The sequence below is a fragment of the Rhipicephalus microplus genome, chromosome X (genome assembly GCF_043290135.1).
Source record: "Rhipicephalus microplus isolate Deutch F79 chromosome X, USDA_Rmic, whole genome shotgun sequence".
Classification (NCBI taxonomy): domain Eukaryota; kingdom Metazoa; phylum Arthropoda; class Arachnida; order Ixodida; family Ixodidae; genus Rhipicephalus; species Rhipicephalus microplus.
Genome location: NC_134710.1, coordinates 391,460,135 through 391,484,103, shown reverse-complemented (window position 1 = coordinate 391,484,103; position 23,969 = coordinate 391,460,135). Strand labels below are relative to the sequence as shown.

General features: G+C 43.4%; 1 protein-coding gene across 9 annotated transcripts; it reads left to right on the top strand.

The window, feature by feature from the left end:
• Window positions 1-11,410: 11,410 nt before the first annotated feature.
• LOC142776448 (uncharacterized) lies at window positions 11,411-23,764 on the top strand. 9 transcript variants are annotated; one of them, XM_075880150.1, is made up of 5 exons: window positions 11,415-11,837; window positions 17,711-17,765; window positions 19,918-20,136; window positions 23,161-23,320; window positions 23,418-23,764. In XM_075880150.1, the coding sequence occupies exons 4-5, from the start codon at window positions 23,218-23,220 to the stop codon at window positions 23,678-23,680; spliced, it is 366 nt and encodes a 121-aa protein (XP_075736265.1). In that variant the 5' UTR covers window positions 11,415-11,837; window positions 17,711-17,765; window positions 19,918-20,136; window positions 23,161-23,217; the 3' UTR covers window positions 23,681-23,764. The 9 variants fall into 9 exon arrangements, 8 of the variants coding, with proteins under 8 accessions (XP_075736267.1, XP_075736266.1, XP_075736265.1 ...); XM_075880148.1 differs by having other exon boundaries at window positions 17,703-17,765; window positions 19,918-20,006; XM_075880147.1 differs by having other exon boundaries at window positions 17,703-17,765; window positions 19,918-20,113.
• The last annotated feature ends 205 nt before the right edge of the window (window positions 23,765-23,969 follow it).

Here is a 23,969-nt window from a genome sequence, read left to right as displayed (position 1 = left end):
CATTATAATACTGATGACAGACATGTTATGAATGGTAAGAAGAAGAGTACATTTACATGAGCAAAATACACTGATTACAAGGTTGAGACCATCGCAAAAGAAACAAAGAGAACATGAGATATTATAACAGTGCGTCTTCAAAATATGACAACGACAACTCACACTCCAGATAACCTTAGTTAATCCGCTAGAGTTTTTTTTTCACTCTAGTTAATCCTGGAGCACAAAAAACTACGCAACTTAAAGCTCACATTAAGCAACATATATTTTAAAAATATGACATTGCCGACAGCTTGTTATAAGCAGGTAAAATAAACCCAAATAGACGCTCCCAATCGAATTGTCCGGAGACTGCAGTTTCGGTGTTCGTCATTTTCAAGTTCATTGCATGTGGCACTTTCCAAGCCGGTCTTCAAAGATACACTCAAGATGCTGCACTTCAGATATTGATCTACATCATTTAATCTCTTTCACAGAAAACCGCATGGAAAGGGACAATACTCAGGCGTTTCTCAGTGCTAGTAGAAACTGGTGTATCGAATATTTCAGTGCTGGTAGAAACTGATGTCCAGAAAACAGATTTGCGATTTTCTGCAACTCCTCTTCGCAGTCGGACAACATATTTCTGAGTGCTTCTCTTTCTTTTCCTGTCTTCTTTTTTTCCTTCTCTTTCCGTCTCTCCCATTTTTCTTTTTCTCTTTCTTCATACATCCAGTTCTCCGTAATCGCTCTCTTGCGTTCTTTCTTTCTATCTATTTCTATTTTTCTTTCTCAATCTCCCGCGGTCAATTTTCATATTCGTTTTTCACTCACTTTCAACCCCTCTCACACTCACTACCTTTTCCGAACCCATTGCTATACTAAGCTCCGTTACGCAATTTTAGCGTACGCGCATGTTACAGATAAACGCATCACCAATATTTTCTTCAACATACCACCAAATTAGGGCCCCGCCGCGGTGGTCTAGTAGCTAAGGTACTCAGCTGCTGACCCGCAAGTCGCGGGATCGAGTCCCTTCTGCTGCGGCTGCATGTTCGATGGAGGCGAAAAACCTGCAAGCCTGTGTGCTCACATTTGGGTGCACGTAAAATAACCCCAGGTGGTCGAAATTTACGGAACCATCCACTACGGCGTCTATCATAATTATATGATTGTTTTGGGACGTTAACCCCACTTATCAAGTCCCCAGGCAGCACAGAAGGTTGGCCCAATATTGGGGATAGATCGGCATTGCCTGGTCCATGAACGGCCCAGTTTTCACAACGTACCGCCAAGATTGGCTGTGCCAGCCAAATAGAACGGCGACGTTGGACCAGCGTTGACAACGTACCCCCAATATTGGTTGTGCCAGCCGAATAGAACGGCTATGTTGGACCAGCATTAACAACATTCCGCCAATGATGGCTGTGCCAGTCTATTAGATTGGTTATATTGGGCCAGCTTTCAGAACTTTCCGCCCATATAGGCTGTGCCGGCCTATTAGAACGGACACATCGGGCCAGGTTGTACAAGTAGCAGCTAATATGGGTGGAGCCATCCAATAAGAACGGCATTATTGGCCCGCCGTTTGACCGTTATTGCCGGCGTCAGCTGAAAAGTCAACATCACGATGTCATAATATTAGAATATGAGCCAATTTCTGCGTCTGCTGCTTTTTGGAGCTGTTCTGGCCCCAATTCACGCGCCGATTTTTCAAGCTAGAGAGAGAGTAATATATGTGCCAGGCACGATATTAGAACTATCCGTCATTAAACCATGCCCTGCCGCGGCGGTCTAGTGGCTAAGGTACTCGGCTGCTGACCCGCAGGTCGCGGGTTCGAATCCCGGCTGCGGCAGCTGCATTTCCGATGGCGGCGGAAATGTTGTAGGCCCGTGTGCTCAGATTTGGGTGCACGTTAAAGAACCCCAGGTGGTCGAAATTTCCGGAGCCCTCCACTACGGCGTCTCTCATAATCATATGGTGGTTTTTGGACGTTAAACCCCACATATCAATCAATCAATCATTAAACCATGCACAGCTCGTTGAAATGCATAATCGTTGGGTGAAGTTGTGCAAGGTAGACTTTTTAAGTGAGAAAAAATTACCGATCAAGTTTCTCTGTCAGACGTGACGTCCGATGCGGTGCTATCCGTACGTATGACGAAGCTGCTGCGGATACCGTTGTCTTACGCGTGCATGTAGACGTCGAATATCTGACGCAAATCTTATCGTATCATGTGTCGGGCTCGCTATCTACGCGACCTATTCGAATCTGTTTTGCGTTCACAGCATAGTACGTGTTAACGGCACTTGCTGCTGCTTGACGTGTGGGAAGAGCGGGGGTCGTCAGTTGCGTTATGGTGACTGAATCATACAACATATGCAGTTGCCGTGATCTAACACACAGACGCGCGTGCGCATGCACGCACGCGCTATATTCATGCAACGACCACACGAATTCCCAACAACATCGCAGCGAACGGTTGGTAAGGTGTTGCGGAGTGTGTGGGCGTTGTAGGGCACCCTGTCGGTGCCCAGATCGTTGCGAACGCAATTTCGGCGTGGAACGCTTCTTCATGTACTTTTTTTACGTGTGCCCAAAACGGTAGGCTGCGCGATACGAGCAGTACGACACACAAAAAAAGAAGAAACGTGAATGCATAGGGCAAATCGTTAATAACAAAAAAAAAAAAAAAACGCACGCTCACGCCACTACAGTGGCGTGAGCGTGCGTGTTGTTTTTGTTATTAACGAAGCACATGTGCTTCAATAAAACATGACAGCCAAGAATGATGAAGTATTCATTTACATACAAATTACTATGAGTTGCTGAAACTCACGCAAAAGAACATAATTTTCTTCCTTGGATATTGATCGAGTGCCTTGGAATTATGCTATGTGAATTTGACACATCAACAGTGCATTATGATTCCCACCATAAGGGGCCACAATCTTGGCAAGTAATAGAAGTACTCTTCCCACCTGATGTGCACCTAACGTAAAGAGGCCTTGTTTCTCAAGTTAGCAATATATATATATATATATATATATATATATATATATATATATATATATATATATATATATATATATATATATATATATATATATATATATATATATATATATATATATATATATATATACATATATATATATATATATATATACATATATATATATATATATATATATATATATATATATATATATATATATATATATATATATATATATATATATATATATAGAGAGAGAGAGAGAGAGAGAGAGAGAGAGAGAGAGAGAGAGCACATCACCACTGGAAAAATATACCAGGTGTAACCAGAAAAAGGCGCACCTGCAGTTTTAAAGTTTAAAAGAAGCAATGACAAGCCAACCATCCAAAATAGAACGCCCGAGAAAGGAGCATCAATCAGCATTACAGCAGCTAAAAGCCTGCTAACAGCTGAAGGTAGTCATGCTGCCCTTCCATTCAAGTATAGTGTACACTGAGAAAAGATACTGAAGATACACCATCAGCAAATGACAAAACCAAAACAGACAGAGCTTTCTCTTATAATACAAAAAGTCTTTAGCTGAGGAGGCAAATAAGTCATTCGCACACAATAAGTGCACAAAAAAAAAAAAAAAAGCTGTCGCACGAGACTGTCAGCGCTTAGACAACACAGGCAAAAATACAGTAGACTGAAGAAGGGAAAACCCATAGCAAAAGTCACCATGCTCCTGAGTTCTTGCTTTGCGTGCAAATGAAGCTAGCGTGAGGTTGAACACTAGATTAAAGCACCACAATCAACATCTGGAAGTCAATGCTTTAGGAATAATACAAAGTACTGAAGAAGCATGCAAAAAGCATTCCTGTGAAGACAAATATAAAAAAAGACTGAAAGCTCTGTGGCCCTGAACAAGACAACACCACAACCAATCGAAGAGCCGTTCGGACACACCAGCAGTTCTGGCCAACACTAAAAAGTCACAAAAACATACCTTTAATGCCTTTTTTGCAAGAGAACTTGAAAAGAAATGTATATACACCAATGCCAGAAGTATCGATGGAAGCTATTACTCATATTCAGCTCTTCATTGAAACACTTACAGAAGATACTTGTACCTGGATGCTTAATTACTTTGGTACAACTCAAGAGCGCCGACGCCAAGTGGCAAAAAAATTATGGTGGAAGACTACAATGTGATCAAATGCACACGTCAGCGACCAACCAAGGTCCTATGCTAGAGTGAATATCGCAAAAAATCTTGAACGCCTAATGTCACTGACTCATACTCAGCGTTCTCAATCAAAACCTTGACCTCCCACACAGCATATTACTTCAACAACCTGCCACCTCTCACCATGTCATGAAACAAGCTCGAGTATACACAAACCCTCCTCACCGTTAGGTAGTTAGATAGCTCCACTAGTGCTTCACTCTCAGAACACATAGACCAGGGCCGTAACTAGACGGGTAGTGAGGAGGTTCTGAGCCCCTGAAGTATTTTCATGCTCTGACTTTTCGTCAACAATAGCTTAATCTGGGCAAGTTGGTTCATCCTGGTTGTGTTCTAGTAACAGTGAGAGAAGTTCAGGAAGACACAAAAAGGACAGGAAAGAGTGCTGACTGCCAACTAAATTTTATTGAAGGTACTACGCCCACTTTTATACAGAGTACAAGAACAGTGCTCATGCACAACGACACATGTGAGACCATGATAATATAATCTTAACTGAGAAAAGAATACTCTCTCTCCGAATGAATGAGTGAAGGTATACTGATGCACTGATCCATGGCCTTCCTGACAAGAAAATGCTTTCACATTCCTCTCTTTCATTTCTTGTTCTTGCTTTTTTCAAAAACAGTGTTTTATGAAACATAGAACTGCACTTACATTCTTTACAGTGTATGGCCATGCGACTACCATAGCCATTCTTAACATTTTAAGCATGCTGTCTTGCTCGAACATTGGGACATTGCCCAGTTTCTCTTATGTTTACGTTTCCACATGTCAATAGTATCTCATACACAACATTATATTGGCATTCAGTATACCTATTCTCGTGACGAATGGTGAAATAATGGCTATTCCTGTTGCTTTTTAGTACACACACTTTTGAAAACTTGCAAGGGATGGCAAATAACGAGATAAAATCATGTGGGCTCGCTATTTTTTTTATATTGTGAAATACCTTATGTACATACGGTATAGCATGCAAAGATCTTTGGTCATTCTGTTTTTATTTTGGTCCTGTTTTGTTTAACTTGACTTTCTGCAGGAGGGTTTAGCACACGGGTGTGATGGTGCTGTTGGGATATCCAGCATCCTTTAGTCTTTTAATCTGGTTTTTAAGGCTTACCTCACCCTTGTGCTCACATGACTTCTGAAGGGTGGCCTCAATGTACGTGGTGGCAATTCCTCTGTGTAAATTGTGTAATTGTGTAATTATGTGTTATGATGTACTAAAAAAGATGTCCCAAGAATCAGAATAAGTGACAGTAGTCAAAGTTTTTGTCACTGCCTTTATACAAATACCAGTTTATTTGTTGCCTCCTGCAGTATTTTAGGGCCTTATATATATATAGGATGTTTTCTCACTTTTATTACATTTTTGTATTGATGATGCCATATGCTCAGGAGGTAGAATGTCATTATGTTCTTTCTGATAACTTCTAGCTTCTGAGCAATGATAATGTTTCAGAAAAATGAAAAAAGGCTAGCATAATATTAAGACATGGGAAGAAAGCAGAGTTTATCAAAAAATGAATGCATTAGTTTGGAATGAGAAAAAAAGATGGATGACAGGTCAGTAATATCAATTAATTTATATTAGGACACATGAAATGTAGCAGAGGCTGGCAGGTGATTAGTTCCAATCAGATCTAGAAATTATCAGCCATAATATGAAATTGGCTCATACAGGACAGGGAACATTGATTGGGCTTCCACCCTGCAGTGGAGATAACATAGGCTTAATGCTAACAATGAGCAAAGCCTGTGAAATTAATGCTCCATGAAATGAGCAGTACTGCACAGATTTCTGTGCTAGACTTCCCATTTTGCATGTTTTTACCAGCTTATCGTGCTCGCTGTTCAGACACAAAGCTTCACCAGAAAAACAATGTTATACTTGGTGAGGATAATGCCAGTGAATCCAGTGTTTTATCTACACCTTTCCTTGCTTAAGTCTTCCTCCAAACTATACGATTTTTCTTGGAAATGTTCTGCTTACAGCACACCAACCGATCAAGTGAAACAACTTTATTGGGGTCCTGCAGGACGCGCCCTAGTATGCAATCACCATTTCACTTCACGTTACAACATACTGGTGGTAAATATATTCTCTGGCAGGGTACAGAAGTGCATGCACTGAGCTAGCTTGTGCAGCGCGGTCTATTCCAGAAAGCTGAACCTATGTTTGGTACATAATTTTGTAACCACACGATGCTTGTACACAATAAATGTGGCCACACATAGCGACTTCTGAACTTTTTTATGAAATGATCTCGCAGTATCTGAAAACATTTGTTTGTTTGTTTACTTCATAGGTCCCAGTGAAATATTTCTCTTGTTCCTCTCATTGAATAATGGCATTTGGTGTGACTAAGGTGTTCCTAATGCCTCACTATGAGATCAGAAATACGATTCTCCTTGAAATTGCTTCACAAGCATTTCCTAAGATATTGAATGACACTGCTTGCACATGTACAAACATTTGCTTGTTTTATGGAGGGTTGATGATAAAGGAAATCAGTTGGTGCATCCAAGCCGGACAGAGATTGACTGGCCCTGAAAAGGGCCGTTTAGTTATATATCTTGCAGCTTGTTCCAGGTAGACAGGGCTTCATTCTGTAGAAATGGTAACTCATCACACTGGTTCCCCAGCATGAAGAACATAACTCGATGCTAACACTGCCTCAGATGTTCTGAAATGTCATAGAGGGTACATGAAGGCTGGGTACATGAAGGTTGCAGTTGTACTAACTGTACAGTCAGCATGGTTGTGTGATATGTGCATAGCTGCATCAAAGCCACGTGTGAGAATTGCGTGAACAGCTGAAAATCTCAATGGCAGCATAGCTTAAGAAGTCTGTCATCCCTTTTTTGCCAGTTTCCAATATCATCCTTCTATTTTCATGCATCTTCTTTCAATATATCTGGGGTTTTAATTCCCAAAACCACGATATATTAATGAGAAGCAAATTTTGAAAATCTTGTGTTCTTTACTATCTTCACTTGTTTGCAGCACAACACCAGAAACACAGGACAGGGAAGGAGCAAAAGAGAAAGAAAAGACAACGCCGACTCTGAAAAAGACGGCACTGACATCATGACACGCACATGTCGTGATGTAAGCTGCCCAAAGAGTGGCCTCCCGTGAGAATAGTGAAGAATTGGGAATAGGGTCTACCAGTAAGGGCTTTGTGTGCAATTCACAAACAGTGAAAAAGATCCACCAGGGGTGAACCACAGGTACATGGTGCACTCTGGTTGAGAGAGAGCAGAGTAAAACAGATGTGTCAGACAGGAGATTATAAATGGTTTTGTCTGGAGCTGGTGCCAGACCGAGCTCTGATTAAGCGTAAGGGATTATTGAGCGCCAGGCCAATCTGATCCCATTCCTGTGATGGGGTGCAATGTGATGACAGGTGCGAATTCCATTTTCTTTTATTTCCATGGGTTTAGGGAAATAATTTTTCAGGGATCAGATGGAAATACCTCCAACATACATACTAACATGCTTATTCTTGGGCGTAGTCATGCCTAGCCACCAGATGGGGAGAAAAAGGAATGTTTCCCGAAATGCGCGATAAAGTGTTTGGTGCTACGCCTTGACGGAAGTATTGATAGGTGCTTTGGAAACCGGTACGCCATTTCTGTAATCGTAAAATATGCAACTGCATGTGCCACTGCTAGGGATAGCGTGACACTCCCAGCCATTTCGGGGTAAGCCGTTTTAATCTACATGAAGATGTTAATGAGCCCCTTCTCCATCACAGCAGTAGCTGTGGCCATTCCTTCAACTAGGCCTACTGCAGCGCCAACTAAATGTCTGCATGAATTTAGCACTAGTACCGTACATAATAATCAGCACGTGCCTTGGGTTCACTTCGATGGTGTTGTGAATTCATCTTGCGTGACAATGGTTTAAGTTGCACGCCTGCCTTAACCATTACTGCAATAGGAGACCATGATTTATCGTCACGCATGGTGTTGCTTAGCTCAGTCCTCAGTGTTCGAAGCAGGTTCCGCCTTGTGAGTGCCTGAGAGAGGCACAAGAGTTGATTTCTGCTCTGTGTTTCTATAATTCTCTAGCCTGTATTATACAGGAAGCGGATAGTGCTGGTGTGCGTCAGCTGTCTCGGTGCGCTCTCAACCGCCTGCCTGGTAAGACTGATAGCTCATTCTATCAGCGCCTTGTCGTACTCCCTCCTCACACTGCGACATGTCCTCCACTTGGAGGACATGATGACGGAACAAGATGATACGAAGCCCAAAACCGCAATGTTTGCAAGCCACAACCCGAGCATGCAATTCAACGGTGAGGCCAGAAAATCTACCTGACCAGGCCTGGAGCAACAAGCCAGAGGCCAGAGAGCATATTCTTGGCTGGATAGATGTGGCTGTACCCTTTAGATTGGGCAGCGGCAAACGCCACCTAGCCGTAATGCTTAGTGAACTAACCACTAGATTTTTTTTTCCCCTTTAAATAGTAAAGTTGGACGGGTACTTTGAAGTGAAGGGTTTAATTTTCAATCGTGCCTTGACTTTAGCCACCAATCAGATAAACTCCTTCTAGTTAAGTCTACCCGCTTAAAGTCTATTTTGCCCTCCCTGTCCCTAAACACCAGTGCTTTGAAAAACTCTGCGCCATCATCTTAAACTATAAGGTGAAGCCCTTTACAGAGCATTGTCAAGTGTTCGGCAGTTTCTCCTTCCTCTTCACACCCACTGCATACTGTGTCAACCTCTTCGTATTTGGCCCGATATGTCTTGGTTCGCAATACTCCCGTCCTGGCCTCAAACAGTAGAGAACTACCCCGAGTATTATCATAGATCCTTTCTTTGGCAATTTCCTGCTTAAAAGTTCGATAGATCTCTAGTGCGGACTTCTTAATCATGCCAATTCTCCACATGTCAGTCTCCGTTTCCTGCAGTTCCTTTTTAACCGATAGTTCTTTCTGGTTTGGCCACCTGCTGTTTTCTAAGTATTTACCAGTCAATTTCCTGGTTCGCTTCCTCCATTTTGTATCAACATTCTTCATGTACAAGTAGCTGAAAACCTTCATAGCCCAACGCTCCTCCCCCATTTCTCTCAATCGCTTCTCAAATTTTATCTTGCTGTTAGCTTCCCTGCCATCAAATGATGTCCATCCCATATCACCTTGTACTCCCTGGTTTGGTGTATTCCCGTGAGCTCCTAAAGCAAGCCCACATATTTCACGTTGCCTAATTTCTAATCTTGCTTGAACTTCTGACCTCATGCACAAGACCGCGTTGCCGAACTTCAGCCCAGGAACCATGACCCCTTTCCATATTCCTCTCACAACATTATACCTATTGTAATTCCACAGTGCCCTATTTTTCATCACTGCTGCATTCCTGTTATCTTTAGTCGTCACGCATATTTCGTGTTCCCTCAGGTACTCGGTCCCATTGCTTATCCATATGCCCAGTTATTTGTATTTATCTGTTATCTCTAGCGTGACTTCTTGTATTCTAAGCTCACTACCTTTGTTATCATTAAAAATCATGACTACTGATTTTTCCTAACTGAATCTAAAATCTAACCTATCTCCCTCATTACCGCAGATGTCCGTCAACCTCTGCAAATCTTTCTTGTTGTCGGCCATTAGCACTATATCATCTGCGTAGATTAATGCTGGTAGTGCCTGATCAATGAGTTTTCCTTGTTTGACTAAAGAGAGGTTGAAGCCAAGTCCACTTGCCTCTAATTTGGCCTCTAATCCTTGTAGGTACATCATGAATAAGAAGGGTGACAGTGGGCACGCCTGCCTAAGTCCACGTTTCACCACTGTGGGCTTAGATACCTGTTTTTCCCACTTTTTAACTACCTTGTTAGTTTTATAGATTTCCTTTAAACGATTAGTGACTCCATCTTTTACACCCAGTGTGTCTAGTATTCCCCACAAGTCCTCTTGAACCACGCTATCGTACACTCCCTTGAATTTCTGCAGGCCAGTAGGAAGCTTCACAGCGCAGCGCCTGATCTTGTGAAACGGCGCAGCCATGCAGGCAGGGCATTCAATCCCCTCCCTATTTTTTGTATACTACTGTCCTTGTGTACATCGTAGAACACATAACAGTAATGATAGCAAACAGATCATTGATTCGGGTAGGCTTGGTGTTTTTATTTATTATGGAACAACGAGGAAGCTGCTGAAGCCCGTGCCCGTATACAGCTGCTATATATGGAGATGAAACTTTAACGAAAAAAAAAATGTAATGATAAACAGTAGGCTCATAACAAACATTTCTCTGAGGGTGCATGGAATATATGTCCCATGCAAGGCTATGCATTGCAGTTCTTACTGCATTAATTATGTACACGTACTGCAGGGCATGCAAGTGTATGCAGACATACGCTGACGAAATGACATTTTTTGCTACATACAAACGTGCACCGCACCAAATAAGACGCACGTGTTTGTATAGTCAGGGAACACTCGTGAATATTGATGAAATCACACAGCTGGCTTACAGTATAAAACAAACACAATTGCGAACAATAAAATGCGCCGCTGTTTAAAGAGGCGGACCCAGGTTACGAGGAGAATTATCAGTATGGCATATACACCACGTGTCAAGCTTTTGCAACATCTAAAGAGACTAAATATGGAAAGTTGCCTTTGTGAGTTAACATGACAGTACCAAATGGAGAAGCCACACGAGAGAACAATTCATCGTGGGCTAAAGAATGTGTTTTAAATATTATACACAGCTTTGCAAGATAATATCGACGAGTTTTACTCGTCTAGGTGTGGGAGGTGTAGGCCTGATAAAATGCGATGTTGCTTCAGAGCCTTCCTTTCGTAATATTGCAATTTTATTCAACTCTTTCAAACGCGGCACCGTAAATTTCTACTGGGTGCTCGAACACGGCAAGCAGGTCGCGGGGCAAAATCTTTGTAACATTTTATTACCGAAACAGCGATACTAGCAATGCTTGAGCTGCACTTGCTGTTTTCTAAACTGTAACCTCCTCAATCTTATCACTGTGATCAGGAAACAGAGAGGAAAAGTACAGCAGTAGTACGTAGAGAAATATTCAATTTCAAGACCTTTAGCAATATCATCTAAACAAATCGCCAGTTTACTGTTGAATTCTCGATGGAAACAAACAGCTGATCAGGGACGCAAGCTTGGCTTGGCACTGGCTTGGCCGTTCATACAGAGCCAAAAGCCGCTGCAGGAAACTGGTTGCGGATCGTATTGAGACAAAATATTTTATACAGTTTTGTTTTCTTTGTTTCATTTCTCTAATTGGTCTTGTGATGGCGTGAACCGCGCTTCGTGATCTCATGTACCGGCGCACTGTTTTTAAGTTTAGTATGGCGCACGATAATACATGATTGCGTGCTTTAATTTAAAAATGTTCTCGAGTATGGCAGCAACACTGCAATGTCGGGAAGAGGATAGTAGTAGAACCAGTAGCAGCTGCATGCCCGGGTGGAGCGATTGATGCCCAGATTGAGGAATGTCAACCCGATGCCTTTTGTGTTGGCCGTTCTGGCAGTTCCGCCGACTTTATAGAAAGAGACGACCCCGTCGCTTGTCCTCTTCTCTTTTCCTTCGGGCATCAGCGACAACATTGACGGACGACGTGTTCGACTTCACCGTGCACGTGAGTATAGGTTGGTTTTTCATTCGAGTGAATTCTTGTTCAGATTTGCAACTTGTCGACTTCATCCTGATCACCTGTCACCGGCAATAAGTCACATACGTGTGATATTTAGGTGAAATAAATGATAATGCACATTTTCTGCTCCATTTGCGTGACTTAGCTACACCAGGACATGAGGTAAACCTTTGTCGCCTAGCCACTAGCAGGCAAGATCGATCACTCGCATCCTTCAGTTCACGAATCAACGCGCCTGCCTTTAAATTAGCAAGTTGGTCGCAAAAAAATCTTACCGAGGCAATTTTGTTTTCTGTGAACAATGCACCGTAGATTTGTCTTGAATAACAAAAAAAAAACTTGAAAAATAAATGTCGCGGCCTTTTAGAAAACGCCGTGTCTAAGAGCTAGACGCGGCATTTTGTAAAAGGCTCATTAAATTCAGTATTTTTTCGTAGTTTCTGCTTGAAATTATTATTGTCTATGAATTTCATGGCCCAATCTTTCACTTTTGCTGAAAATCTCGGCGGCAAAAACATTGTTCAGTGTCCCTTTAAGGGCAGGTGTAGATGCCATCATTTCAGTCGCAAATCTTTTTGCTAGTCGGTCGGCTGGTTAACAATACGGGTACTAACTAGAGTTCCAGATTTCATCAGCAACATATCATCATGGCTTCATCAGATGCTGCATTATATACATTCTATCCTCGTTTTTAAATAGGTGTACCGTATGGTCCACTGTTACAGGAAACAAGCGAGCTCATAAACAGTGAGCCATGTGGTGCTAACTGGCAGCAAGGCTTGTGAATGGGACGCATGCGCATAGAATCGGGGTGCGCCCAGTTTTGTCTGCCATTTCTCCGCCTGTACGCATGACAGCATTGGAAAGCACATCCGTATTTTAGCTGCGCAATTTATCTAGCCCAGTGCCTCCTGCTTCAGGGATTTCCTGTGAGCTCAAAAAATGCATGATTTTAATCGTTGCTGCAGTGTTTTGCAAGTTGTCACTGTAAAGCACATCATATTTTTTGCCAAATGCTCGCTGCAACTAGCAAGTTTCGATGACTCAAAATGCTGTTCAGGTCTGATGTAGCAAACATTTTAAGCTCGTCCTCAAGACCATGAAATCTTGGTTTATTAAATAATGGAAGGCAGAGTTGGTATCAGTTGATTTACAGTGTGAAAATGAAAAGTGCGAAGGACCGTGCCTCGCAAGTAAGCCCCGAGAGCATGAGCAGAGAAGTAGCAGATGAGGATGCTCATGCGCTGCATTTCCAAATCTCACCAGCACTAATGCTTGACGGACTGCTGGCCACGCACTAGCGTGTTTTTTCTGAAACAGGACTTTGACCCTGTAAGCAAGTTCTTGAAGGGCATAAGTAAAACGTAAAATGGGCCCCCTAAATGCACCCATCCTTAAATCATTGGGCTTATGAATTAGTGCCTTTTTCAAAATACAACTATTCTGAGCAATAAATTGTGACAGAACAGTGCACAAAGTTTAAAAATGGGAAAAAAGTATTTAAATGTCCCCTTTATACATAGTGTTCTTGTGATGTCACTTCTGCCGTTGTCGCCCTCTCCCGCCATGCCCGGGTAACTCCCTGGGTACCTGCGGCAGTTCACGTGCTGCAGTGCGGTTTGTTGGGGGCTCGTCATCTGTTGCTGTGAACGATGTGGAAGGATTGTGGTTTTTTGTTGTCTTACTTTAACGAGCCCATTGGATTAGGAAGGCCTCGCTCGTTCACTTCATACAAGACCAGATAATCAAGATGTGCGACACATACACCAGCCACGGCGTACACCGGCTGCCCGCCACAACCTATGAGGGCCTATTATCTTGCTTTCACTACAAATTGCCTGGCCCAAAAACAAGTGAAAGCTCAAAATCTCTCGAGCCGCAATTTTAAGAGTGGATGTGCGAAGTGCAGCAGCTCCCATCGAAAACTAGTCGTGCAGAGCTAGGCAAGTTTACAAGAGATATAATATTATGAATATATTGTCACGGCCTACGCCACCAAAGTAGCAATGCCACCCCCCCCCCCCCCCCCAAGAGTTTTAAACAATGCTGATGTTGAGCTTGAGCCTCTTTGATTGCAATTTGTGGAAATAGTCGAGGAAAATATTATACAAGGCAGATAGCGACTTTGCGTGGTGTGTGCCGCGGTAATGCCAGTCATCACTTTATTTTTCGCGTATGCTTTAACACACTTTTCACTTTGTATTTTGCTTTTGTTGTACGCTAATGTACAGTGGAGTCACTGAACATGATAGAGACCGTGTATAGAATTAATTGACTAATTAAAAAAAATCCTGACGCCCAACTTGAACCGATCGGCTATACTTCAAAGTGAACAAATATTGTTTCCCATTCTTTATAGTTTGTTTCAATGCAATACCAAATCTCCGCGATCGCCATCACGATTTTAACCGCCTTCCTCGCCATCATCATTTTAACTGCGGACAAGTTGGTATGTACAGTATCTTGGTAAGCTATATCTGTTTGCAGGTAAATACTTGGCTATGGCACTTACCCGTAATGAAGTGTCACCTGAAGATGCAAATATTGCAAAGTTTCTTCAAGTAGCTTTTGTTAATCTGCACCAGCCAAATACGCTGGTACTTTTAGGAAAATCGGAATGTGCGTTCTCAATTTTAGGTTATAACTTTCAGCGAAGAAACACCCTAAGCTCTGCTCCCTCTGCGTGGACTTCTAAATCAACTTGCCTCACTAGCAGCTCATAATTTTTCAAACTTGCATCGTGAGGCAAAACTAAACGGGTGCAAGCACTAGGAGACAACATGGCAGTTGTAGGCGATAGATTCGGTTGGTGCCCGGGCATGTTGGTGGCGCATTTCGGAAGTGACGAAAAGGCGCTGCGAGATCCACCTGCACACTTTGTATAGTTGCTGTATTGGACAGCAAACTTTTTTTCTTATCTGGGCAGTTTTACCAAGGGAAGCTTCATCGTATGGCGTGATAAATGAAGCGAATCCACAGGTTGAACCACATCGTAGCCTCTTCTGTGCTTTTGTACTTTTTTTAGCTCGCAAAATTTATTTGTACATATAAGTGACAACTTGCCAGTAATAAGGCAGCACTCCTTTCGTTACCATATGATCATTTCCGGTGTGCTGCTGCCTCAATATTTCAAATTCTAAGCATTTACACCATTGTATGCTAACTTTTCCTTCAAAGTGAGACAAGCCACATGTGTATCGTAGATTAAGAAGCATGCCAGTTTCACGTACTTGCAAGGTAAACATCAGAAATGCACAGTTGATCAAAAATACTAGTTTAATGGTGCATCTACATAGCAGAGCACCTGTGGCACCTCGGGAACAAGATAATGCCACATATGTTACAACAGATAATTAAAAAAAGACAGGGGACGTGCCGTGAACAAATTGACACAAAAATAAAATGGCACGTGGCAGCGAGCGAAGGCGGCAAGGGGGGGGAGCCCGTGGGACTGCAGCGGATGAACGTAGGGTGTGTGTTTAATATGTGGAAGAAAAAAAAAATTCAAAATTTTGGCGACTGAAATGAGGGTGACTTAGTGAGTGCGCTCATGAGGAGAGTAAACACGGTTATTATTTTTTTTCAAATCTCTTTTGAAAGCCACGAAAAATCTGTATGTGGTGCAGCCTAACAGAAGGTCCGTGAAGGCAAATTATGAATTCGTCATTGTACAAAGGCCTATTTTTTTTTTTTTTCATGCGCACCATCCTCGCCGCGATGGTCTAGTGGCTAAGGTACTCGGCTGCTGACCCGCAGGGCGCGGGTTCGGATCCCGGCTGCGGCGGCTGCACTTCCGATGGAGGCGGAAATGTTGTAGGCCCGTGTGCTCAGATTTAGGTGCACGTTAAAGAACCCCAGGTGGTCTAAATTTCCGGAGCTCTCCACTACGGCGTCTCTCATAATCATAGTCGAGAGTTCGACGGAATGCCGTCTGGTCAGGTAAAGGCATTGTTGAAAAAACAGGTCACTGACCAATGTCAAACAAAAGAATGACGTTTCGGGACCCGTACGGGTCCCTTGTTCACAATGGAATGACGGCTGGGCAACAGGTTCTTATGTAACGTTGAGCGCATGACGCAAAGTCCGGGAGTACACGTGGTTTAGTGTGCCAGATGATCTATTGATTGTGTTACTTGTCGTCTGAATGATTAGTGATTCGAGGTTCAGTCTGGTTGTAAAATTCTTCTCCGTGGCTACGATGCATGTGTTGTCCCAGCTTATCTCGTGGCCCGTCTTCTCGGCATGCTCTGCGAGTGCATTTGTCACTGTGTGGCTCTTGGCGACGTCATTCTTGTGTTGCATAAGACGTTTGCAGTAATTTCCACTCGTGCCAATGTACACCGATTCGCAATCGGCACATGGTATCTTGTAGACCACACCAGGAAAGTGTTGCCGAGGGAGAGGATCCTTCACATTTAGCAACTCAGCCTTAAGCTTGCTTGCTGGAACATGCGCGATCTGTACACCACGTTTTCTGAATAGACGGGCTAGGGCTTCGCTTATATTTCGAATATAAGGAATCGATGCACGCTTTTTTGTAGACGATGTGTTATGCATAGCCTGACTAGTTGACTGCAGTTTATGCATGACAGATTTAGTTGTTTTCCTAATAAAAATCTTGGGGTATCCATTCTTGATCAGGTCATCTTCAATGGTCCGGAGCTCCTCCTGCAGGCTTTCTTCATCGGAACAAATGCGAATCGCTCGTTGAACTGAAGACCGAATCACTGAGCGTTTGTGGGCTACCGGGTGGACTGACTCGTAGTCGAGGTATCTACCGGAGTGCGTTGGCTTTCGGCTGTGTTGGCTGTGTACCGAAAGCCAACGCACTCCGGTAGATATTTCCGGTAGATATGTTGTTTTCATCCTGGCTGTATTCCGTGCTGTTTATGATGTAAAAAAAAAAGTAGCACGCTGAAGTGGTGCTGCTTTTGGGCAACAGTTGAAAATGGCGGGGTGCATGAATGCGGAATACTGCCGCTTACACTAAAATCACTGTTGTGGTCACCTCCCACTCTTTGCAGCATGTGTTGTGTATACACAGCTGCATATTTCCTAGCTAGAAAAATTTGATTTTAGGTGTTTAACGCCATTTTCCATGTAACTATTCCACAATTACACACACTGATCAGCAGGCTTTCAATTGCGCTGAAGGACACAGGTGCCATAAAATTCATAGTCAATTCTTTCAAGAAACCGTATGTAAAGGCTGAAGCTTCATGTGTACATACACACACACACACACACACACACACACACACACACACACACCATATTGTTTTTTGTACTTTATGAAAGCTGCGAAGGTCTCATGTGCCTCCAAGCGTAACCTGTCTTATTTATTCTCCATCACCGCAAAAGTTTTGTGAGTTTCAAATAAAACTACTTTGCGCATGGCCACGTTTGGGTAATTTTTTGTGTAGGTGTTATTTGAGCAGCCTACAGTGTTTACTTTATAAGCCTGTATGTATATGTTGCATTATAAGGATGCAGAATGTGTGTGGCTGTACAATATAGATGAAAGTAAAAATTAAGTGTGTCTATTGTAGTGTTCTTGCAACCAATCTTACCCCCGTATTCTAGAATGTCCCTCCACTCAACGCTTCACCTTCACTTGAGATGGCTGATGGGAGCGCCGTCTCTAAGCAGAGAAAGTCGCTGCATGTCAGCAATAATCTGCTGTGATTCTCGAGTAGCGCAGCGTCGCTTTCAAACGAGCAGCGGCACAGTGCTCAACTCTGTCAAGTGAAGGGTGAAAGTCGAGTCGGGGGAGCATTTATGAATATGGGGTTTAGTTTTGTTGTCTTGTTAACCTGCCATTAACACTGTATTGATGCTACTTTGCTCTAGCTGTACAGTGCTCTCCAAGGCACAAGGAGGCACCGCAGGGGGAAGGCTCGGAGCAAACCATGCGTGAGTATCCTTTCATTGTTACACTATGCACGTATTAAGTGATAGACTTTAATGTATGCTATTTGTATTGTGCAAGTATTTGGGGACATACAACTTCCAACACTTATATGTTCTGACGAAAATCACGCAAGAATGAGAGAAGCTTGTGCAAAAATTATGCAAGAGTGTAAGAAGCTTTTGCAGAAGTCTGTGAAATGAAGTTTTGAAAATTTGTGGCAATGTGTCATTGTATAGTGGTCAACAGTCTTGCTCAGCATGCTTGACTGCAGGGCTCCCGGCTGCACAGGCGCATCTACGGAGTGCCTGATGCATGATGGGCCAAATGTCAGCCTGCACACTGGTGCCTCTTATCCCCGTTTGTCTGTTACATCAGTGTCTCTTGTAAAGGGGGTCAATTGTGCTACCTTTTTTTTTTCGAATGTAATGAGTTCTTTTTCCAGATTATTGTTGTTTTAAGGTAGAGCCTCACATTTCAGTCAAATACTGAAGATTCTATTTTTCCTTCTAGATGCTATGAAGTCACTCCTTGTGTTACAATAGAGTGAACACTGTTATGAGAAAAGCTACTTTATGAAGTTAACTCACTCCATATTGACTTAACACACAGAATCGGTGAAAACTACACTTGATTCCAGCTGCATTAGAAATAATATTCATCTGCATGCTTCTGTTTCTTTTGTTTGTTTGTTGGCTGGAGGTTTGGGATATAGGGTGGCCAGAGGGCACTGTGTAGTCTTTCTTGATCTTCCCAATTTTGTCAACATCAATTGATAGGCGTATAGGGAAGCCAGCATGCTGAAACAGCGGTGCAAGCATGCAAGATGTTCACCATTGCATGCTGTCAGTCGCTGTGAGCAACCTACTGCATACAATTAACTGTGAGTGGTGAACTAACGGTGCACTATGTGTGCCTCCTGGAAAGCTGCAATGGTAAAGTGCCACAATCGTATAGTAACATGGATAAAATCGCAATTTGTTTGTTGAATAATTTTGCAACAAAATCAATGGAGTTTTGGATAAATTTGTGTATCTGCCTGGTTCATCAAAGCTACAGAGTCAAATGCGGTATATACTCGCGTATTATGTGTACTTTTTTTGTCGATCCGGTTATGTGCGAAGCTAGTAGGAATCGCTGGCCTAAAAGCCCAACTGGGAATATATGTTGCAGGCGCTGTCACAGCTGTCTCAAAGCGGATTGTCATTTGTTTGCTAAGCCTGTTCAAATGCCCCCATCTTCTTGAAGTTCTTCCGAACATTGCTCACAAAAACCAGTTCTCACGACAGGGTTATACCAGAGAACATAAGTACTCTCCTATAATTGTCGGGAACCCAACGCAAAGTAAGATGCAGACAAGGAAGCGCGATGCCAACACAGTGCTGTGTGTGTCGCCCTTCATGTGTTTGTGTGTCCATTCCTTGTCCCAGTCTTCTATTGCGTTGTGTTCCCTCCGATATCTAACCAACACACCCAAGCTTCTATGCTAAGTCTTATTCAACGCACTCTTCTGCTGGCTCCCATACTGAATATTGCATGTCGAAGAACTCCACGCTCATGTGCTTAGCGGTAGCCCGGTTTCAGTTTTCTTCGGTAAGCTTTATAACAGCAATCTGCCTCGTATATAATTATTGTAGCCTATCACAAGGAACAGTAAAAACGCAATGGCCAGATGGCGAAACCGAAAAAAAAAAAAATGAGTGCGAAAATCTGCCTCATCTAGTTGATGTGACAGGTCCTTGCACGCGTTCAACATCTGTGCTGTGTCTCGGGAATACATTCTTGCCGTGGAAGAGGTGGGAAGATAGGAGGCAAACCTTTAGGCATTTCGGACTACACATAAACAGGTTTCGGTTTTCAAGTTCGATATTCTAGGGAAAGCATAAAAGTTCATGGAAGAAGGGACCTTGCACTCAGTCCATTTTGTGTAAGACTGCACTCGCCTGCTCGACAAGAGATGTGCCTGACCAGAGCATCATGAAGTCAAGTGTGTCTGTGTGTGTGCTGGCAAGGTGGCTCGGGCTGGTTGGAGAGGGCAAAGTATGCGAGCAAAAAGTTTCTTGTAGTAAAGCAGGCTGGCTAATTATACTGGTGAGCAAATTATGTGAGGATGCAAATTGTGCGAGTAAATATGGTATGTACTCTTGTATGTTTCAGCTCTGTTGCTACGGATCGTGCGGATCCAACTTGGCATCCGGCAGCAACAAAGAGAGGTTCTGCAGGAGGTGCGACAGCTGAAGCACTAGGTACGGCTCTTGTCCGTGCCTCAGCACACCCAGCCAGCACAGCGCCCTTCTGACCTTCCCCAGCTGCCTGCTGGTACAATTGGAGAAGTGGAGGCAGCAGAGGCAGAGTAAAGCTGTGGCTGCGGCTTTGGTGTATATTTCTTGATTTTAATATGCCTATGTAACATGCAGAAATTTAGTATTGCTTTAAGATACTGTGTTTCGGGAAACAAACTAGTCAGGTTATCTCATGAGCCACTGTACTACAGTCGAATATGAATAATTCGTATTCAAAGAGGCCAGAAAATTTGTTCAAATTAAAAGAAGTTCAAAATAATGAAAGTTACCCTAATTACTTGAATCTAACACACACCTTTTTTCCGGTTAAGAGAGTTCATAAATCGCATGTGCGTTAGAATCGAGTACGAAAAAAAAAAATGAATATGGTCATTCTATTGTCATCGCCACTTACAAAATGGCCGCCCCCTACGTGCGTCGGCATGGTGCGTTGGTCATTTCTGCCTATACGTTTCCCATGCGCGGCACTTCATGCGTGTGCTGAGGAGTTCGTCATCTTGTAGTACATTAGCATCGACAACATGGTAGGGCCGACTCCAAAAACTCGACGAGTGCACCACATTGCTGCTTCTAAAAGAAAAGTCGTCGCGTGTGCCGGAACGAACAGAAATCGGGCCGCATCGCGGTCATTCGGAGTTCCCGAAACGTGCGTGCGGGACTGGCGGAAACAAAAGCAGAATATTGTCGACAGCGAAGATTCACGCAAAGGCTTCAGTGGACCACAGCAGGGTCGGTTTCCACAAATTGAAGAGCTGCTCGGCGAGTATGTGATTAAGCAGTGAGCGGCACAGCGGCCCGTGACGACAGAACTGCTCCAAGTGCAGGCTATGCAGTTAGCCTTAGAAAAAGGGCTAATGCAGAGCCATTTTAAAGCGAGCAGGTGCTGGCTAACGAACTTTATGAAGAGAAAAGGTTTTTCCCTTCGAAGGCGAACGGGCATATGCCGGAAGTTGCCAGAGGAGTACAAAGAAAAGCTTCAGAGGTTCCTCCTAAACTTGCGGCACAACAACGGCTACCTGCTTGAGCAAATCGGGAATGCCGATCACACGCCTCTTTACTTCGACATGCCTGGCACCACAACTGTCTAGGAGAAGGGGGCGAAGCAAGTTCGTGTACTGACATCGGGCCACGGTAAAACTAAAGTGACAGCAATGCTCCGTTGCACGTCAGATAGGCATAAGCTTCCCCCGTACTTCATATTTAAACGGAAGACGCTCTCAAAAAGAGTCGTTTTCCCGAGTGGTGTGATCAAGCGGGCCAACGAGAAAAAAGGGTGCGCGTTGCAACCGATGTCTTAGTTTTTTTTTTTTTTTTGTCGTGGAAACCGGGCGCGCGTTACAATCGAGGGCGTGGTAGAATCGAGTAAATACGGTAAACGAGCGGAGGGCTCACCATGCAGTGATGCATGTGCATGGAGAAGTTTTATTCACAAATTGCAGGACATCCGTCATTAATTAAAGTAGTCAATACATGTCTGTACACGTTGGCCTTGCAACGAGTCAACAAGTTTTGCGTGCAGTTTGCAAAGCATTTGTACTTCGGCTTCAGTATTCTCCTGGCAAAAGAAGTGTTGCGCGGCTATGTCCAGTACTGACACTCTTCGAAGACAACTGTGTTTCCACTGTTACCATCTGCGCTGCAGCCGGAGCGTGGCCAGCACATGATGGGAAAGGAAGAGCATCTCCACCTGGAGAAAAGCAGATCGGCATTCGAGAGAGAAACACTCCGCGGCAGCTTTTTTTTTTTTCTCTCTTCATGCACGGTGTTGAAAGGAGAAGAGTCTCTACATAGCAGGAACGAAAAACAGGGAAGCGTGACACCGGCGCGTTGCAGATCGGCATGAGAGAGAGCCAGCTCTCTGCGACAGCTTTTTTTCCCCTCTTTCTCTTCGTGCGCAGTGTTAAGAGGAGAAGGGTCTCTACGTGGCAGGGACGGAAAAAGCCGAAGCGTGGCACAGGAATGTCGCAGATTGGCATTTGGCAAACATTCCACCGCAGTCTTTTCTTTCCTTTTCTTCATTTTCTTCTTCAAGCACAGCGATGAGGTGTCTGGAGTGCCACCGCAGGATTGGGCGGGGTGCTGAGAGCATTTTCGGAGCGCGGTATAGCTTTGATAGAACCACAGCGTCAGTTCGAATTAAGTGTGTTGGAATTAATGAGATTCGACTGTATTTACTATAGTCTGTGAAGTCCGAGTGAACTGTCCTAAGCTAGCAGACGATGTAGGCGGCATCGTGTGTTTGATGGGCAGTGACTAGCAATAGCCTGCTTAAAACAGACATTCAGTAATTTTGTTCATTTATCACCCTATTTCATGTCCGCTGCGGCTCTCTCTACTTTGAGCTACAGTTCACCCTGCCTTGTGTTAGCCGATTTCTTACTTTTTTAAAAATCTAACATGCACCCAATTTCGCAGGGTTAAGAAAAATGCACCTTTGTTTATTGTGATGAGATTTCTATAGCGACATGCCTCTTTGTTGGCTATCACAGAAAAATATAAACAGCAAATGGTGCGACCATCTAGTGCGACCTTTATTTTTCTATCAGTTTCATCTATGACGAAGATTTGGTCTCTCTAATGTTGCCTCTTAGTACGCCTTGATCATGTTCATTTATCTTGTTGTGCTCTGCTTACAATGCATTGATTAAAAACATGTCCAAGCTTCTTTTTGAATTCCACATATTTTATCGTTTTTCACCTTAAGAAGCTACTCCTGGTCAACATTCAGGCAAAGACATTGTAACCTCGAAGAAACGTGTATTGGAATTTGAGCACTGTACAAAGTAATTATACTATTTCATAGCTAGAATCAATATTTATTAAGGGTTATAACAGTGTTGTATTTGATTTCATAACAGCGAAACTGCATATCAGAGAAGGACTCTGAAAGGTTCTCACACTGAGTGTGAGAGGGCTGATGTGGAAACCATTTTAGGTCAAGTGAGTTGAAGTTAGCGTAAAAAAACAATGAAATGTTGTGATGCCCAAAAATTCAAGTTGTTGTTTTCAGTGTCCTCTTCTTGCAGATTTTTATCATGAAAACATTTCGATGTGCTGTTGCGTTTACCCCATCTATGCTTCTTGCATTTTTTTACAGCGCAAGCACCTCCTGCAGATTGGGGGACGTGGCCTCCGAGAAATTGCTGTGAATGCCATGAAGGCTGTATTGGCACATGACGAGCAAGTGCTGTACAGCCTTCATGGCAGAAAAGGGAAAAGGGCCTTTGTGAACCTGAGGCTGTGTAGATTAGTGACAGGTTAGACTTGTTCATTGTTTTATGTGTGTGTACCCTTGTGTATTCTCTGTACTGCAGTGCTTCATGTGTACTGTGGTATTTCTGTTCTTATATGCAGATGTCATCTGCCAAAAAGCAGGGTGCGACCAGGCGGAGGCCCTCAACTTTATTAAGAGGTGGCTGCCAGGGTCTGGTGATCGCTGTGGGGGCAGGAAGCGGCGCTTCAGAGAAGCATTTGTTGTGGAGCAGCCCGATGATCCCCATTCTCAGAGTGCAGATTATCGGCTGCTCGCGGCAGCTGGCTTCCTGCCCAGCCACAGCAGCCAGGGCCTTGACAGCACCACTGCCACTGTGCCCCCAACGCAACCTGACCTGCAGTAGAGCGGGCCTTTTTTAGTTGTGTATATATATTTTTCAATGTATACATTTTTTGTTGTACCAAATAAAAAAAAAACAAAGAATAAATGGTCTGCAGACTGTCGGTGGTGCACTGTTCGGCTAGCTTATGCTGATTCGGAAGCACCATCACCATGTTTTAGTTACAAAAAAATGCTCTAAACTGTATGAATATTCTCGATTATCATGTGGGGGACATATGTGGGGATTGCAAGTGGGGGACATACGCTTTCAGCATTTACTTCCTAACGACTTTTTTCGATCTACTGTACCA